Genomic DNA, 20,813 nt, shown 5'->3' with positions numbered 1-20,813 from the left:
GCGTCCGATGGACTGGGTAGCTGGGGTCGTCCACAAAATCCTCAAGAAATTGTAATGGCCCTTGCTCGTCCTTATTTCACTGAAAACTTGCAGAAGCCTGGGTCTCACACACAACATGCTGCGCTGTACTAAGATCACCCAGCTGGCTTCCATTCACGCTACATACATTTTTGGCAAAATTTTTCCGGTGTTTCAGGCTGCCATATCAACATGTTTCATTTGGGACGGGGGGTTGTGTTTGGGATTCCGCTGTATGTCATATATGTTGTGTAATTGCTGGAATTTACAGCATCTGTTTGTTTGTTTGTAGTCGAAATAACCTGAGTTCTGAATTGATTTAGATGAAATGTTCAGGAATTGTTGGAAATTTGGGATTTTGAAGAACTGATCACATTTTGGGGGTGATCCAGACCACCGTCTGGATCTAGGATGTTTTTTAAGAAGTCTGTATCATTACAAAATAGGAGAATTTTGATGACGGTCCTTCACTATTTCATCATGCCGTTCATTGAGTCACTAGCCACGTATACATGGACCCAAATATTCCAATTGCATTCGGTTTATTTGCTCACCCAGAAAGAATGTAACCTTTGTATACACCTCATTCCGAAAGAAAAGTGACAATCCGAATGAATATATAATCGGATTCACAGGGGGTGGAATATTCCTTTCCCCAATCCAATTGAGGTATCTTGTACCCGCTCAAACCGAAAGTTGTCAGGGTGCGTTCTTCTTCTGTTGTTTATTGGCGGTTGGCAAGCAGTTTTCGTGTGCATTAGCGCCATCTGTGGATCAGAATCTAAACATGTCCTGAGTTCAATTATAAAATATTAGCAAGATTGAATTTTCCTGTTTAAATTTATTATACTAAATTTCAAGGTAGTCGGATGAAAAACTGGCAATATGGAGTTATTCCAAGTGAAAGATAAACTCGGGGAAGCCGGTATCACGTGATGTTGATGTTTACGCTTTACTGGGCATGCCCCATTGACTATTCTGTTTGATTATAGCTGCGCATGTAGACAAGAGATTGGAATATTCTTTTCCATGTATACCATTGTCTATGCCGCTTATCCCCACCAGGGTGGGGGCATGCTGGAGCCTATCCCAGCTGTCTTCGGGTGAGAGGCGGGGTACACCCTGGACTGGTGGCCAGCCAATCACAGGGCACATATAGACAAACAAACATTCCCGCCCACATTCATACCTATGCACAATTTGGAGTCACCACTGAAGCTAACATGTTTTTGGAATGGGGGAAGAAACCGGAGTACCCGGAGAAAAGACGGTGATCCAGATCACCCCCAAAAGAGCTGGTATCAAAATTATGGATAGCATGTTTTTGGAATGTGGGAGGAAACCCGCAGTTCCTGAAGAAAGCCCACGCATGCACAGGGAGAACATGTGTGGCCTACAGGCTAAACACTCGTTCACTGTGTGGCCCACCTTTTTATCTTCCAAATATTCCAACTTTCTTCTAAATCGTCATATATTTTCTTCAGGTAACATTTAGAAGTCATTGTCATCATATTTTGACATTATTCCCATAACAACCATAAACTAAAAGCTTTTTCCCCAATGAAAATCATCAAAAAATGACAACTTGTGTTTGTCATATGATAACTAAAACAATGTTTCCTTAACAGTTCAACTTCATGCTCCTAAAATGACAATCATTTGATGATGAATTTGGTGCCAATATTTTGACTTTATTCCCCTAAACCTTCTGTTTGTAACTATTTCAACTTTCTTGCCACTGTGACTTTATTGCCATCATATTTTGACTAAACAGTTGTCACACCTCATTTAGCCACCTCATTTTGGCAACAATGACAACTTTCAGGATTGATCCGCACATCCCTGCATTTCATATGTTAAAAACATTTTGGGCAGGTTGGGAAGGTTGGCTGGCATCTTTTCTGTTGTGGTTCGATAAGATAAGATGGGATATGCCTTTATTGGTCCCACACAGGAAATTCAAGGTTTACATCAACGAAAGCAGAGTACAGAAGCAAAGGACCAAAGGAGTAACATTATTTGTTGACGTTCCGCTGCTCCCTCCGGTCTGGGGAAATATGGGAGACATGACGCACTGACGATACATGCTGCAATAGTGGTCTCTGCCTGAATCATGACGCCACAGGTCACCGCCATAATAGATGTGGGACACATACCCGGTCAGTAGACGCATACGCTGTACCGTGTAGGTGTGTGTCACTGGGCTGATCAGGAAGAGAGTCACTGTTGTCCAGAGCCAATCGATAAGGCGTCGTATATTTGATGTTTGTTGTTGCTCCAGCATCAACGAGGCGGCTTACTTGTCGCCTTCCCTCTACTTGGGATCGATTAAAAATGAGTTTGTGTCACGGCCTCCTGCCTTTTCATGACCTCCATCCTTTGTCGCACACGTCAAAACAGTCCATGTTTACGCCTCTGACCTCCGTGTACGTTTGTGCAAACACAGAGCCTATCCCAGCTGATGTGGGGGAGAGGCCGGGTACACCCTGGACTGGTGGCCAGCCAATCACAGGGCACATATAGACAAACAACCATTCACTCTCAGATTCATACATATGGACAATTTGGAGCCGCCAATGAAGCTAACATGTTTTTGTGTGTGTGGGAGGAAGCCCAAGAAAAGACTGTGAACCGGATCACTCCCAAAATAGCTGGTATCGAAAGTATGGATACAATATTTGGTATCACATTTGCACATCGTGTTTGGAAATGCGTGATATGTACGTGAGGTCTTAGGCTTGGGTGTCACGGGTAGGGATGAAAATGTTTTTCATATGGCTCACTAATACGCCTCCTATTCGGTTCATGTCCTTATCGATTCCTGTCCCTTGTGTGCCTTCGTTTCCATCATTATTTACAACCCTGAGGTTGCCGTGCAAGATGAGTTGATTATGTCCATCAGACCAAACAGGTCCGTACATCCTAGCACAGCTGGTCACCACTTCTATGTAAATGACCTTGACCAAACACAAAGGACACCTTTCACCTCTAAACCCAGTTGTTTCCAATATTATTATTCATAGATCATACTGTTTATAATTTTTATAATCTGCAATAGCCATACTCTAGTCACTTATATCCTTGTATATATCCACACTGTAGCATAGTCACTTCATTGCAATACTGTACATATTACTGTTATTATATATTGTCACATCCATACTGTGCATACTGTTTATAATCTGTATAATCTACAATAGCCATATTATAGTCATTTATATCCCTGTACATATCCTCACTGTATTATAGTGACAGCCTGTTATAGTTTGTACATAGATCTGTCAATTCACAGCTCTATTCTATTTCTACATTTACTTACTACTAAGGTACTTATAAAAATTGCACTTCTGGTTGGATGCTAACTGCATTTTGTTGCCCTGTACCAGTGACATGAGCAATAACAATAAAGTTGAATCTAATCTAATCTATTAAGTACATAAGACGTTTGTTGGTGTGACATGACTTCCAGCCACTGGTACTGTACATACTGCAATTGTAGATCTATAGGAGTAAGTTATGTACATATGTGCAGCCCCCTGGGTGATGATCGTACACAATGTTATCACATACTACAGCATTAAAACCGCCCATGAATGATACAGGAAAAGGCCAAAAATGATACTGTGTCAAAGCCCAGGGCAGTGATACTGATAAAATATAGAGTTTAACTATGTCCAGTATCAGCCCCCATAGCTGTCCACTCTGGTAACAGGCCTGTGAAACAACCAATCAGAGAACAGCGCACAAGCGTGTGCCACCAGTGAGGTCTCCAATCTGCAACTATGCGCTACAACACTCCTAGGTCATGAAGTGGGCTCCTGGGCTTAACTTCACTCATGTGACAGGAAATATCACTGTTAATACAGTAAACCTCGGATATATGGGATTCAATTGTTCCCACTGGTTTTGTCCGATATAAGCGAAATCCGTTATATGCGTATACCGGAAAATGTCCGTTTTACGCATATATCAGATTTATATCCAGTATATGCGTAAATCAGATTTTATCCGTTATAAAAAGGCACTTCCATGACTATGTTTCCAATGTACCTGGACTGGGCAATGAAAAGAGACGTAAGGTAATGAGAATTGAACTTTATTGGACTCTGAGCATAACAAATTGTTAATTAAGCTAGGCCCTGTTACGCCCGTCAGGCCTACGTTATTTCCAATAGTGAGGTTAAGATCTCATTCACTGCTGTGCTAGTATTATTGACGTCACTCACTTTTATATTTGTCCTAAATCTGGAGCCAAAGCCACGATGCGGCCATCCGATATATGCGAGGGAAATTGGAACGGGACTGGAGATTTTCTCCGGAATGGGCGAAATCCGTTATAAAAAATCCGATATATGCAATTAATTTTTATTGGAAATGCATTACAGAAAAATCGGTTCTTTTTTATATGTCCGTTGTGAGCGAATTTCCGATATATCCGAGTCCGATATATCCGAGGTTTACTGTATAAACATTCCTAACATTCCCAGCCAAAAAAACAAAACTTGATTAATAGAATTTTAATTGTACAACATATTGACAAGATAAGACGGTTGATAAATTGTTGAAATACGGTTGAAATTATTATGTTAAGCTGTTTACATATACACTACCACTCAAAAGTTTGGGATCACTTGCAAATTTCTTTGTTTTCCATAAAAATCTAAATTTTCCTGCATTTCACAAACAATTTTTTTCCATTTCACAAACATTTTTATCCATCCAAGAACGATCTACATTTTTGCATAGAGGCCTACTATCAACAACTGTCAGTCCTCTGCATCAATCTCCTGGTATGCTAATCCAAGTTCATCATTTTATAAGGCTAATAGATTATTAGAAAACCCATCTAAAAATCTAAACTAAAACTAAAATCTCTTACCATGCTGTTAACTACTTCCTTCAGAGAGCAGCACAAACTGGGTCTAACAAGGACAGAAAAACGATGCACAACTGTGAAAGAAGACAAATATCTGAGAGTGTGTAGTTTAAGACAAAGACGCCTCACAGGTCGTCACCTGGCAGCTGCACTAAATAGTACCCATCAAACACCAGTGTCAGTATCAACAGTGAAGAAAAAGCCATATCTCAGACTGGCCAAAAAAATGTCCAAGTGATCCCAAACTTTTGAGCGGTAGTGTACATGTAATATATGTAATAAACTGAAACATTTTTTGAAATAAAATGGTCTTTTGATTAAATAGTATGTGACAATAATTAATAATTTCATAAACCCTCGACCTTCGATCTCGGGCTGATACTGGCACTTGGGGGCATGATACCAGGCGTATCATGGGTTTTCTCCGAGTACTCTTGTTTCCTCCCAGCGACTCCAAATTGTCCATAGGTATGAATGTGAGTATGAATGGTTGTTTGTCTATATGTGCCCTGTAATTGGCTGGCCACCAGTCCAGGGTGTACCCTGCCTCTCGTCCGAAGACAGCTGGGATAGGCTCCAGCACCCCCGCGATGCTCATGAGGATAAGCAGTAGAAAATTAATGCATGAATATTTACTCCTTTCTTTGCTGGCTGCCACCTCCTGACTTGCTTTACCGTGTTGTGTCCTACAAAGAAGGACGGCTGGGATGCACAGAGAGATGGAAACAATGTATGCTGTGTTGCTGCAGGTAGCAAATGGATGCTTTTACTTCCTTGAGGGAATGCATTAAGGCAGGGGTGGGCAAACTTTTTGACTTGCGGGCTGCATTGATATGACAAAATTTACGGGGGGCAGACTATATATTTTACACGTAACAGTCCACCTGGTATTATTGTATCTGTAAAATTGTCATGCAATCTGCTATTATTATTTATTATTTATTATTTTATATTTATATTTAAATATTTAAAAAATAATAAAATATTATAATAATTACAATAAAATTAAAATAATAATTATTATATTATTATTATGTAAATATGCAAATATAACAATAATATTATATATAATTAATAAAAAAATAATAATAATTTTAAAAATAATTTGCATTAATATAATAATTATAATAATAATAGTTCTAATAATAATTATAATAATCTAATAATCTAATAATAATAATAGTTATTATTATTATTATGTGCTTGTGTCCCTTTTTTCAGGAGCACTTTGTAAACAACAGACCATGTCAAAAAACGAAATTGATAAAACCATCAAAAGGTTGGCTCAGGCCATGATGCCAGGTTGTATGTTGAGTTTAAATGAAATACTTTGGAAAGATTGGGCGGGCCGTATTCAAACACTTGGCGGGCCGGATGTGGCCCCCGGGCCGTAGTTTGCCCACCCCTGCATTAAGGTCACACCTATAAGAAGAGATGTACAGGATATGGATGAATGTAGTAGACATTATGAAATCCAAATAACAAATAACGAGCAAGAACCGGGATATAACTCTACCACTTTTGGACAGATTTAGCAGATATACTCAATTGTTTTAGGCCACCATTAAACACATGCTGATTTTTTTTGGATCACATTAACACCATCAACTAGAAAAACAACAGATTTAACAGACATACTTTACTACTATTATCATTATTATTATCATCCACTCACGATAATGATAAATGAATCATAGTGGAATCAGCTCAACTCAGTAACCCGCAGTGTGCATCATAATGTGAGAGAAACACAACTGATGCTGTGCCCCCAAAGGCTGAAGAGAGCGCAGGGCACACTTGGCACTACAACCAGGACCATAATATTAGCTACTGGCTAGCTAATTAGCATATGCAGTGTTCCTTTATGGCTGGAATCTACCTCTTGGCCGCAAAATAACAGAGGTGAGCCGAGATCACCTCTACGTTTTTTTTTTGTAAAATGGGAAATGCTTGGTTCATTGTTCAATCTGCTGTTAATTGTGGGCTGGAGCTAACTAATTGCTAGCAGCAGCGATGAATACTTTGTATATCCATTCTTCTCCTACTGCTGCTCTAGTCAATAGTTGGCTCTGTGTGCTGCAAAGGTGCACGGACTCATGGACTGGATTGTCTGTGATGTGGGCGCACATATATAAAATGTATTAGAGATTTTTATTTTTAAAAAATCCCAATAAAAAATCAAATTATTTAGGGGGGGCTTAAGAACATTTTAGGGGGTCTGAAACTCCCCTAAAGTAAGCCTAATGACGAAACTGATTGCCACCATATATTGACGTATGCCATATATCACGGTATTTGAACTTTTTGCCCAATGAAATTCATTCATTCATTCATTTTCTCCCGTTTTTTCCTCACGAAGGTCGCGGGGGTGCTGGAGCCTATCCCAGCTGTCATCGGGCGAGAGGCGGGGTACACCCTGGACTGGTGGCCAGCCAATCACAGGGCACATATAGACAAACAACCATTCACACTCACATTCATACCTCTGGACAATTTGGAGTCGCCAATTAACCTAGCATGTTTTTGGAATGTGGGAGGAAACCGGAGTACCCGGAGAAAACCCACGCATGCACGGGGAGAACATGCAAACTCCGCACAGAGATGGCCGAGGGTGGAATTGAACCCTGGTCTCCTAGCTGTGAGGTCTGTGCACTAACCACTCGACGACGTGCCGCCCCTCAATGAAATTGTCAAAGAATTTTTTGGTGTCTTTCAGAATAATCCGACTTTTCAAAAATCATATTTTTGTCTTAATGATGAAGTTCTTCCTCGCCATGTTAGGACTTTATTCTGGTGGACTTTATTCCCCCAATATTTTCATTCCATTTTGTAAATTTGCTGCTGATTTTTAAACTTTTGCTGTTTTTGTTTTGTTTGTTTTTTGTTAAATGATGTATTTAGAGGGTGGCACGGCGGTCTAGTGGTTAGCGCGCAGACCTCACAGCTAGGAGACCAGGGTTCAATTCCACCCTCAGCCATCTCTGTGTGGAGTTTGCATGTTCTCCCCGTGCATGCGTGGGTTTTCTCCGGGTACTCCGGTTTCCTCCCACATTCCAAAAACATGCTAGGTTATTTGGCGACTCCAAATTGTCCAGAGGTATGAATGTGAGTGTGAATGGTTGTTTGTCTATATGTGCCCTGTGATCTCGCCCAAAGACAGCTGGTATAGGCTCCAGCACCTCATGAGGAAAAAGCGGTAGAAAATGAATGAATGAATGATGTATTTAGAAGACACTATGGGCCTCCGTGGTGTAGTTAAGACAGAACGAAGGACTGTAAGAAAGTCCTGCTCCATTAAGGGCGTCGTCACAGCGTTGATGGACACGTGTTGGTGATGGTGGTCCACTTTGGTCAGAGCAATCTCCCTCCCTCGCCAATCGTCCACTTCCCTCCGTCGTCTCCTTCTATTCATCCTTCCATCACGCCTCCCTCCTACATCACCCCCCATCATGCCTCCTGAGTGGGGCTAATTAAAGGCGAGGTGAGGGGGCGTGCTGACCGCACGAGCATCAATCAATCTTTGTCCATCTCTCGCCAACCCCCACGTCCCTCCCCCCGCTCGCCCAAAGGTTAATTGTATTCATTATAAGGGAGAGGGAGCATCTGACCAGCTGTCACTCCAACGTCTGCTTCGTCTTCGCCCAAACCTACCTTCCATCCTTTCACTTCCTGGGACGGGTGGCCTTCAGCTCTTTTTTAAACATTTGCTATCAGCCCACGGCATCGCCTCATCTAAAAACACCCCGGCAGGTCCAAAGTCCCTTCCTACTTCCCCTCCTACTAGACCTACGACTTGGAGCTTCATTACCACCCTCATCAATTGCACCCAACACACTATAGGGCTGTTATTCTATGTCTACAGGACTCTGAAGATGTTGAAAATAATATCTAGAAGATGATAAACAAGATACCTATGTCTTTGTTTCTCTTAGTATGCTGTCTCTATTGGGTAATAGGAGTATAAAGGTGACCATAGGGGTGTTATTTCATGTCTACAGGGCTCTAATCATGTTAAAGGCATATTTATAATAAGTGACAACAGGCTTTCTGTGTGTTACATGTTCTCTTGTTATGTCTACAATATTGCATATTGGGAGTGTTACTATTTCATGTCTAGAGGACTCGAGTAATGTTAAAACTCATATTTACAAGGTAGTAAACAGGTTTTCTGTGTTTTATTTTCTTTTATACCCACTATATATGGTAATAGGGGTGTAAAGGTGAATGTAGGGATGTTATTTCATGTCTAGAGGGCTCTAATCATGTTAAAATGTGTATTTGGAACATGATAACAGGTTTTCTCTGTCTTATTGATCTTATTTATCTTGGTTACTATGTCTACTATTTTGGGTAATGGGGTGTGAAAGTGATTATAGGGGTGTTATTTCATGTCTAGAGGGCTCTAGTTATATTAAAAATCATATTTACTAGGTAGTATACAGGTTTGTTATGTTGATGTAGGATTACATCTACTATATTGGGTAATAGGAGTGTGAAGGTGACTATAGGGGTGTTATTTCATGTCTAGAGGTCTTTAGCAATATTAAAAATCATATTTACTAGGTAGTATACAGGTTTGCTATGTTATATATGATTACATCTACTATATTGGGTAAAAGGAGTTTGAAGGTGACTATAGGGGTGTTATTTCATGTCGAGAGGGCTCTACTGTAAAGAAGTGCATTTAGAAGGTTTTCTATACTTGAACTATGAAATTTTGCATGTATAAATGAGGAATGTTACTCGTTAGAGGCGGGTTGCAAGCAATGAAGATGAAACAGGAGGGATGAGGATGAATAGTCTGATCAGCGTGTGGGGAAAAGGAGTAGGAAGAAGGTGATTGTAGTGTTTGTCCATGTCTCAGCCATTAGCTGTACGATCGTGTAGTAGCACTCTCTAGGAAAAGAAACTAATAAGCTACTGAAATATTTGTGTAAAAATAAGAGTTATTGAGTGATGGAAGGAGCAAATAGAGAATAATCTGACCTACATTGTACTGCATGTGCTGTGTAATTAATCTCCAGATACGTCAAAGAGAGTGATTTGGTGGGAGAGGTGCAGGCCCCCTCGGCATGGATGGATACTCTAGTCCTTATTGTCCAAGTCATCTGGTATCTAAACTTCCCTGCTTGTTAGCTAACTTTTAATTGCTCCTCCACTCCTGCAAAAAGAATCAATGGCGTGTTCTTCCTGCTGCTGAAGGGCTTATCGGGCAGACGCGGCGCCATCATCACGCCGCAGTGTGGGAAGATGGCGAGCACGCACGCCCTGGAGTGGCTGGAGTGGCAACGCTTTCACCTCCCACAACAACTACTTGCTTTTTTCTTTCTGGACAAAAATGTGCGCTAGACCGAGTCCCAATTAAACTGCTACGACTGGCTCGGAGCTAATCCGCCGTGTTTACGCTGTCAGCAAACGCACCCCAACCCCCCCCCACAACGACCGCCTGGTGTGACCTCCGCACAGCCGGCCGCGCCGTTTGGTCCGCCTGCACCACACTCCATTAGCAAGCGAAGAAGTTTGACGCCTGCATGGCTCTAATTAACGGACGAAATAAGTGAGACGCTGCAACCTCGACGTGACCGGGTTGAGCCCCCAGGGGGGCCCTCGTCTGCTTTATTAGACATCTAAGGAAGTCAGAGACTTATTGATTACTGCCAAGGATCTGCATGGGCGCATCCTGTGTTCCCATCCGTGGGCTCTGTCAAATCAGTGCACACAGGAGGGAAGCTATGCTAACGTTGAAAAGAATCACAATACTCCAGGTATGTCATGAAGTGCCTGCTACTACAGCCTCGCAGCATGGATAAGACTCCCTTTTGCTTTAAAAACAACACATACAGTATATTACCCTGTCCCCACATGGCAGGGTGGCAGTACTGCAGGCACTCCAGTCAAGGTCAACCACTCTACTGGTGTATTTGCATAAATTACATTTTAATACAGGTGTTTGTTTTCTGCTGGTCTTGAACGGGGAGGGGGGGGGTGACCGTGGTACCCTCCAGAGCATCATTATCATTGCGGTAAACAGCAGCTAAGCTCTGCTGTCCTTTGCGTCCTTGCTGGTCTATTACATGCCCTTAAGTGTGTGTGTATGTGTGTGAGTGTGTGTGAGTCCCACACTAGCCATTCCCCTTCCATCCACTTCAGGAGGATTAGGGAAACACAAATAGATGTTAGATGATGTCACAGTAGAAGTCAACCTTTCCTCTCTCTGTGTGGATGGCAGGTACCTCATCCCTTCGCTGGACCGCTCCCATGCCGGATTCTACAGCTGCATCGTCAGGAACCGCGTGGGAGCCCTCCTACAGCGCCGCACTGAAGTGCAGGTGGCTTGTAAGTATCCGCGCCCAGAGGAGGGATTGGACATGGACGGATGACACAAAGCCTGCGTGTGTTTGGCTACCTGCACGCACACACACACATACACTCTGTTTGATTGGCCAAGCATCAAGGAGCGACCCGGTTAGGGCCAGATGTTGGCGGTGTGACGGATGTGCTCGCATCTCATTGGTGGATGGGTGGGGCCATCGCTCCAGACAGCTGTTCCATTCAGCGTCCTCATTAGACCGATTTTATTCTTGTGTGTTTTCAACTCCGTAGCCGCTTATTTTCCCGCAGCATCTGTCCTCTCCTGGCGGCAGGAAGCGGGCCCACTCGCCTTCTTGTGAAAGTGCTGCCACCGAGCATGGAGGGCCACTGACTTTATCACAAAAAAATAATAATTCATTCATTCATATACCGCTTTTCCTCATGAGGGTCGCGGGGGTGCTGGAGCCTATCCCAGCTGTCTTTGGGCGAGAGGCGGGGTACACCCTGGACTGGTGGCCAGCCAATCACAGGGCACATATAGACAAACAACCATTCACACTCACATTCATACCTATGGACAATTTGGAGTCGCCAATTAACCTAGCATGTTTTTGGAATGTGGGAGGAAACCAGAGTACCCGGAGAAAACCCACGCATGCACGGGGAGAACATGCAAACTCCACACAGAGATGGCCGAGGGTGGAATTGAACCCTGGTCTCCTAGCTGTGTGGTCTGCGCTCTCACAAAAAATAATTTATGTAAAAAAAAAAAAAGCCCCAAAAATTAATATTGATGATTTTTTGGTTAAAAAAACAAAAATTATCGGAATTTAATTATGGGAATTCAACCTGAATTCTGAATTCATTGTGAACGAGTCAGTAAAATGAGGTGACTGAGAATGGACTACAGCCCCCCGCCCCCATGCAAAAGTGACTTTTTGGAGCAAATGCAGGAAATGTTGAATTGCAACTTTACGGTGACGGTGGAGTCTTTCTCCTCGGTGGTCGTCTACAGCTGCTTTGTGCCCCTCCCCTTGTGTTCCCCTTGTGCACTTTAAGGACACCTGCGGAAGACAACTCGGACGAGAGGGGCATGGAAGATGGCAGCGCAATCGCCGCCCACTGCCGGCACACTTTAGGTTGCAGGGACATCCCCTCGGGGGCAGAGTAACACAGCAAGGCGTCAGGGATTTAGGGGCGGCGAGGAGGGAAAAAAAATGTGACGGAAGCGGCAGATCAAAGCCGGGCGGATTTGCAAACCTCCCAGATTTGGGCTGTGGAGCCGAGCGCCGCCCGTTTGATTCTCTGTGAAAGGAAGCAAAAATACGATGGCTCCTTCAAAGCCTGGCTGGCTGAGCTCCTTTAAAGATGATTAGTATTCTTTGACACGCTGTAATTGACTGTTTGATGTCACGCAGCAGAGCAGGCACACGGGTTCTTCTTCTGGCCTACATTCCACGGCCCGTAAAGCGCTGCTTCTCCACTACCGTCACCCCTGAACCACACGCCCAACTCCACCCTCCCCAATCCTGCAGCTAGTACCAGTTCCCCAGAAGTCCCAGAATGAATCCACCTGGCTGTAGAAGAGGGCCATGATACTATTTATATCTAAATTAGCCATAACAATGGCTAACCGAGTGATATGATAGTGATGACATGTAGTACGGTACACTGGTCACTAGGTGTCACTAATGTCACCGCAATGCTGACTGAGACACACAAGCACCACCCTTGATGCCCTGAACAGGCTTTCAATCATCTCATAATAATCCCTAACTGCTGCAGTGCATGACCTCTGCCAAGCTTAAACTCAAATCTCTACCCCTGACATCACTTCCTGTCCGATACCGGAACACATTAATAGCAACATACAAGCATGATTCTTATTTATGTCTTATTATAATCTTATTATGTCTACGATATTAGGTAATAGGGGTGTAAAGGTGACTATAGGGGTGTTACTTTGTCCACAGGGCTCTTCGGTTATGTTAAAAACCACATTTAGAATGCCCTAAACAGGTTTTCAGTGCTTAATTCGTATTATTTTATTTTATTATTAGAGGGTACTAATAATATTTAAAAAAATTTAGACGGTCTTAAACATGTCTTACTTCTCTCTTATAATGTCTACTATATTGGGTGTTAGGCGTGTAAAGGTTACTATAGGGGCTCTTCGGTTATGTTAAAAACCACATTTAGAATGCCCTAAACAGATTTTCAGTGCTTAATACGTCTTCATTCATTCATTCATTCATTCATTCATTTTCTACCGCTTATCCTCATGAGGGTCGCGGGGGTGCTGGAGCCTATCCCAGCTGTCTTTGGGCGAGAGACGGGGTACACCCTGGACTGGTCGCCAGCATATCACAGGGCACAAACAACCATTCACACTCACATTCATACCTATGGACAATTTGGAGTCGCCAATTAACCTAGCATGTTTTTGAAATGTGGGAGGAAACCGGAGTACCCGGAGAAAACACACGCATGCACGGGGAGAACATGCAAACTACACACAGAGATGGCCGAGGGTGGGACCAAACCCAGGTCTCCTAGCTGTGAGGTCTGCGCGCTAACCACTCAACCGCCGTGCAGCCCTTAATATGTCTTATTTTCTTTTATTATGTCAACTACATGGGGTAATACGAGTAGAATGGTAACTATAGGGGTGTTATTTCATGTCTACAAGGCTCTAATATAAGAATAAAAATAAGAATAAACGCATGAACAGGTTTTCTATTCCTAATACAGTCTTATTTTCATGCAACTTAAAGATAATGCAGTGAAAGAAGCTAGCGGAGTGTTAGCTTGATGCTAACTTACCCATGCATGCTAGCAAACAGCATTAGATGCACGTTGTGGTTAAAAACTTGATATTTAATGATCATGCTGACATTGGAACGCCTTCCGTGGCTCAACAAGAGGAGAAAGATGGATGGTTGGTCTTCTATGGACCCTTCAGATTAAAAGCAGGATGAGACCCCCACCGGGTGAATGCCAGCGCCCCGTCCGTGTCCCTCTGCAAGCGGTTATGTGGCGGAGGCGGGGGAACCATGACAACAGCACGGCGCCATCCGTTGAAAGAGCTGCGCGTGGGCGAGTGGAATGCGGCGCTGACCTCTCTCTCCTGTCTTCCTGTCTTGCAGTCATGGGCAGCTTCGAAGAGGGCGAGCGCGCCCAGTCCGTCTCACAGGGAGAGGGCGCCGTCATCCCGGCGCCGCGCATCCGCAGCTTCCCGCAGCCGCAGGTGACATGGTACCGGGACGGACGCAAGATCCCGCCCAGCAGCCGCATGTGAGCCTCTTATGTGTAAACCTCCATCTTTGTGTGCTGAACTCCTGTTTCCCCCGTGAACGTTTGCCCTCCCGCTTTATTTGCAACACAAGACCAAAAGCCTCTCTGGATGGCAGCGAAATGGAATTGCTGCTTTTTTTCCTCCTCTTACTTTTTAAAAGAGAACCTGAGCCAATTACTTTCAACTCGGCTTCACTTGACTTTCTTTTTTTTCTCCCCCGCTTCATATTGGCCCCCAAATTGGTGCTTGGCGTTTGCAATGCACGTTCGTCAAGGTCCCACGGCGGCCTGTGATGAGATTAGCGCTCCCTTTCTGTTTGCTTCAAACATGGAGGACAACATCAAATGTTCTCAACGGCCACTGGAGGAATTCATGTCCAAATGTTTTTATTCTTCTTCTCATTTGTGCTGGTCTTCCTCTTAGATGATTATTATTACCATGAACTCTCCGTAGTCGCCGCGTGTGTAGTGTACAAAAGCCATGACCCTGGGGTCTGTAGAAGTCACATCCAATCAAATAACCATAACATACAGTCTGTGGCTGTAGGCAACCCCCGAATGTAGTTTTTCTTAAGAAGTGCACAAGCTGGCAGTAGCTGCATTCAAAGAGTGGTCAGCATCCAGCAGGGTTGTCGAGCTCTGCAAATCAAGCGTCTTATATGTGCCGTACCAGCCACTCATCAGCTGTACTCACTATGCTCCCTACTGTGATTACAACATTGGTTCTGTTGCTGCTGTCCTGTGCTACATGTCAAAAGGCACTACTTCAATCATGACTTTTCATAAGTACTATGAAATAACATCAGTATAAGATAATATATCGCAATCTACAAATATCAGTTCTACTAGCTTACACTGTGTGTATGCTAGCGGCCCCGCCTCCGCCCACCCAGACGGAAGAAACGTGCCAAAGTGCTGAAAGGAAAGCTGAAGCCTCATTGATTGATTCATTTATTATCATCCTAGTTCTCAACCAGAAATCTTGTATTTTTGAGAGATCTTGTGACACCCCCCCCCCACACACACACACTATATGCTAGATAGTCATATGCAAAGGTTTGTGCACCCCTGACTATTTCCATCATCGTGATGAAAAAACAACGTGATTTGTGTGAAATATTACCTAATGGATAAACAGTCGTGCTTACAGGAGAAAGGAGCTTTACTGGATGAAAACATCCATCCATCACAAATTCAGCCCTTGGAGTGTGAGTAAGGAGGCAAAACGCAAAAAAATGAAGCTGTGGCGGTACTTTATATTATACTGTGAAACAACATAGAACAATACACACACATTTACATCGATGCGAATGGCCATGGCTGTGGTGCAGAACATTAATTACTTCAGCCTAACTGGACACATTTCATCGCAGCACACAACTTTCCGTGTGGAGTTGCTGTCCATAATTGGCGACTTGCAGGAAGTGCAAGCGGCTGCTCCAACAGACGCTCCAAGAGCAGTGGCGGCAATAGAGGGCAGCCACTCCTGGTCACTGTCTGGCCAAAAGTTGGGCAATTAAAACAGAAGATTTATTTATTATTATGCTAGATAGTCATATGCCAAGGTTCGGGCACCCCTGACTATTTCCATCATCGTGATGAATAACTGATGTGATTTCAGTGAAACATCACCTAATGGATGAACAGTTGTGTTTACAGGAGAAAGGAGCTTTACTGGATGAACACAAAAAGGCAAAACACAAAAAATTAAGCTGTGGCAGTACCTTGTATTAAACTGTGAAATAATATAGAACAATATACACACATTTAGATGTGAATGGCCATTCCCAAACATTCATTCAGAGTTGAAATCAATATACAATGTGGTATTGGTTTAAACGTAGGCCAGGGTCTAAGAGTCCCAAGGCATACAGCAAGAATTCAATGCCCCGGCAATTGAGTGACTTGAGAGTTGATATGGAGGGCCAATGAGTAAGGAGCGACAAGAGGGACGACAGAAAAGGGACGACTGCAAAGCCTCCTACCGGCCTGACCAGAAGAGCAGGGGGGTGCCATCTCCATCTTCAGGCGGGGGCCTTAGTGTCCCTAGCTCGCCATCTAAACCTGGCCTATATATTGAAATAGTACCAGTATGAATCAATGTGCATACATATTCTAATCAATATATAATACAAGTCGTATCATTATGATACCTTCAATATTGTACAATATATTTTATCCCTTATAATATGCCATGTGAAATTATTCATTATAATAATCAAAAGTAATAATATTGCAATGGCACCAACTATTACACAAAAGATGACTTTACAATGCCTAAACCTAGTGTCTAAACCCAACTGTCTTTGGCTGGGAGGCAGGGTACACCCTGGACTGGTCACCAGCCAATCACAGGGCACATACGTATAGACAAACAACCATTCACACTCACATTCATACCTATGGACAATTTGGAGTCGCCAATTAACCTAGCATGTTTTTTGGAATGTGGGGTACTGCGGAATTTTCTCCGCAGTACCCGGAGAAAACCCACGCATGCACGGGGAGAACATGTAAACTCCACACAGAAATGGCCAAGGGTGGTATTGAACTCGAGTCTCCTAGCTGTGTGGCCTGCACGCTAACCACTCGGCCGCCGTGTAGCATAATAATAATAATGATAATAAAAATAGAACAATAACAACAATCCTAATTATATAAACTAGTTTTTCTATCTGAGTTACACACACTACGGCGCTCTTCCACTTTCTCATGTACTCCATATCATTACCCAAGTTGAAGAATGAAGTTCTGATGTAGGAAATAGCGCCCTCCCTCCAACTATTGCTATAACTACATCCTCTTATAAATGCTACAATATTATTAGTGCTATTATTTGGTCTATGTACAGTATGTTCTTCTTCAAGATGTATTTCTTTTGGAAGAGCATGTGTCGGCTGTATGTGTGTGTATGTATGTGTGTGTGTGCGTTAAAGGTGCCTTCTCGCCCCCACCCCCGCCCACGGCCCACAATCTCATCACATCTGCATTTCTTGGCAGTGGGAGGTGACCTTGCCCTCAGTTCGAGTGAATCTTTCTTATCAGCTCCTCATCATCAGTAATCATGGACCAACCTGGAATGACAATGAGGCTGAGCTCCGGCGAGGAGCTTTTAAAGCCAGCTTTGATCTTATCTGGCCTCCCCAGGAAGCGGCGGGCTCCTTTTGGTACGTGTGGCCGTACTGCTTGGGGCAGCGTCTCCATCTCTTTGGCACCTCCCACCAGCCGGCGTGTCCATGCATGAAGCTGGGAGGATGCTGCGCACACCTTCAAGGTCGCCATGTTGCTTTCACTTCATTCAACATCATTTTATTGAATGTGATTGCTGCCTGAAGCCTTTCACATCTTCACGTGTCAAAGTCTCACTGCAACGGGCGTCAACACATACTGAGAAATGTCTCCCAGTTTGGACTGTATGTCCGCACCACTGCTCTGCTTTGGTACAGGGGTGTCCAAAGTGCAGCACGGGGGCCCTTCGCAGCCTCTGGCATTGTTTTTAGGAGCATTATTATCATTGAAAAACTTCCAAAATTGAAGAAGCAGCAGCAATTTTACAAGAATAAGTCAAAATATTAGAGGAAAAAAGTAGTAATTTCATCAAAAGCTCCCAATTTTATGAGCATAATATCATAAGAATAAGAACATTTAAGGGTTTTATGCTGGTGATACTGATCCCAGTCATCCATGATACCAATACTTATCACATACTACAGTATTAATTGGCCCTGTACCCTAGAAACTGCCCATGAATGATACGGGAAAAGGCCGAAATGATACTGTGTCAAAGCCCAGAGCAGTGATACTGATAAAATATAGAGTTTAACCATGTCCAGTATCAGCCCCCGTAGCTGTCCACTCAGAGCGCGCTGCTCTGGTATCGTGCCCGTGAAACAACCAATCAGAGAACAGCGCACGAGCATGAACACACAGCATTTGTTTTGCTGCCGTCTGTGCTCTGTCAACATGTCAACAAGATATAATACATGTAATAAACTGAAAATTTTCTGGAAACAAAATGATCTTTTGATTAAATAGTATGTGATAATAAGCTCATGATTAAATAGTAAATCATGTGATAACCTATAAATATCCCATCAATGATGTGTATTCCTCCATGTTTATTGGCATGGCTTATGGCTGACCCTCAATCCAACCACTTTTGGTCCGCCTCTGGTCCACCCCTCCAGTCGCATCCACTGCCTTCAGACGCCGACCCCCTCCTCTGTCCCCTCGGCATCCCAGAAAGGAGAAAACATGTTTAACACATGTCAAAAGTGCGGTGCCGCCCTCATTGGACAGCCGAAGCGGGGAGGGGCCGAGGCTGACGGCACCATGGCGTCGATGGTTGCCGAGGGCACACATGCCACACGTCATCCTTAGGCGGACACGTCCCTGCACACAAGGAACTAAAAGTGCTGCATGGAGAAATAATTACAAGGAATATTGGAAAATGAAAAGAAAAACAACAACAACACAGTCCAGTATGCTGTAATTGCTGTAAATGCTGTAATTTGACGACAAAAAAGTTGTGTTCCAATGGGAAAAAGTCCCATAAATATGACAATAAAATCATATTATTGGCTTGCAGCACATTCTAAAAATAGCACTGAACAAGAAAAATAAAAACCAACAACGAAAACTGAGAAATCAGCAGCAATTTTACAAGAACAAAGTACTGAGAGAAAAAGCTGCTCATCTTCAGTAGTAGCAGTGGTAGAGCAAGGTGGCCACCCCCACGGCCGGGGTACAATTTTGACAAGCTCTGCTCTGTGGTGCAGAACATTAATTACTTCAACCTAACTGCCGTTTCCGCTTGGACACATTTCACCGCAGCACACAACTTTCCGTGTGGAGGGGCTGTCCATAATAGGCGTCTTGCAGGAAGTGCAAGTTTTCCATGATGACTTTGGTCAAGATTTCTCACTTTGTTGACTTGGACTTCAATTCTGGAGCGTAATTCAGCACAAGTTGGCAGATCACTGCAGAGCGTGAGTGTGGCGGCGATAGAGGGGGGAGGCACCCCTGGCCACCAAAAAGTTGGACAATTAAAACAGAAGATTGCACAATGTGCCGTGTGCCAATAAAGTACAACCACCGCCCTTAATCGTCCCCCAAGCCTCACTTTGGATACCCCTGATGTACTCAGCCTCGCTGTGCACCTCGGATGGTTTTCTAGCAGCCACCGATGAAAGACGTTAGCTTTACAATCCAGCGCTAACATCCGGAGTGTGTTTAAGTGGATGTTGTGGAGTGACGTGAGAGTAGAGAGCATTTTTTCTTTCATTCCCAGAACCCACCTTCACGTCCTTCCTTTCCATCTCCCCTCCCCGTCCCCCCGGCTACCGCCATCACTCCTCAGGTGTCATAACTTTAATTTGCAGACTCCCAGGGGGGGCCGTCTCACCACCTTTCCACACGCTCAGCCTAATCACACCTCGGCAGCAGACGGCAGAGGTATAAAATAAGGTATATACCTATACAGTCCATAAATTGGGACCGGGTAGAAGGGTGGTAATCAGGTCCCAGCCCATCTTAAGAGCTGAGAAATGTCACAGTCGGCCTTCAGGCTGCGGTTGTGCTTTTCGTTTTGCAGGTGACTTTGTGTTGTTTCTTCTTGTGGAAATAATGGGAGAAGTGGGCGGCGTGGTGGTGCTGTAACAGAGGCCATTTTATTTGCCGTCTACAGGACGCCACTGAACCCCAGATTCAAGTAGCAGAGCACAGAGAACAGTAGCACCCGTGAAGCAACCATCCATTACTTGTTACACACCTAGTTGTCCAATTGGTGAGGCGGGGGTCCGAGGTTTTTTCTGGAATTGTGAGGGAAATACACGGCACCTTGACCTTTCTTTTCCACTTGTTGATTTTTTTCCCCTGCTTGATGTGGAATATCTGAGCGGGAAGATAGCCTTCATCAGTTTTCCTTCCCTGCCTCGTAAATCTACCACCTTTGTCCTCCAAGTCCTCATGAGGTCCAGGTCCGTGCAATACGGGGGCCAGTGTTTCTACTTCTTCTAAATGTTCATTCATTCATTTTCTACCGCTTTTTCCTCACGAGGGTCGCGGGGGTGCTGGAGCCTATCCCAGCTGTCTTCGGGCGAGAGGCGGGGTACACCCTGGACTGGTCGCCAGCCAATCACAGGGCACATATAGACAAACAACCATTCACACTCACATTCATACCTATGGACAATTTGGAGTCACCAATTAACCTAGCATGTTTTTGGAATGTGGGAGGAAACCGGAGTACCCGGTGAAAACCCACGCATGCGCGGGGAGAACATGCAAACTCCAGGGTGGAATTGAACCCTGG

The 20,813-nt window shown here is 43.9% G+C and overlaps 1 protein-coding gene across 5 annotated transcripts in view; it reads left to right on the top strand.

Annotated features, from left to right (window-relative positions):
* The window catches only part of sdk2b (sidekick cell adhesion molecule 2b), a 253,907-nt gene that overhangs the window by 181,139 nt on the left and 51,955 nt on the right, over positions 1–20,813 (top strand). For all 5 annotated transcript variants that reach the window (XM_058067737.2, XM_058067734.2, XM_058067735.2 and 2 more), the window contains 2 exons: positions 11,124–11,230; positions 14,353–14,500. In XM_058067737.2, the coding sequence (XP_057923720.2) occupies positions 11,124–11,230; positions 14,353–14,500 (255 nt within the window). The remainder of the gene's footprint in view (positions 1–11,123; positions 11,231–14,352; positions 14,501–20,813) is intronic.

The sequence above is a fragment of the Doryrhamphus excisus genome, linkage group LG2 (assembly GCF_037039965.1).
Source record: "Doryrhamphus excisus strain RoL-2023G ecotype Guam linkage group LG2, RoL_Dexc_Guam_v1.1, whole genome shotgun sequence".
NCBI lineage: Eukaryota > Metazoa > Chordata > Actinopteri > Syngnathiformes > Syngnathidae > Doryrhamphus > Doryrhamphus excisus.
The sequence above is the reverse complement of the archived record's forward strand: the minus strand, read 5'-3'. Positions and strand labels throughout refer to the sequence as shown.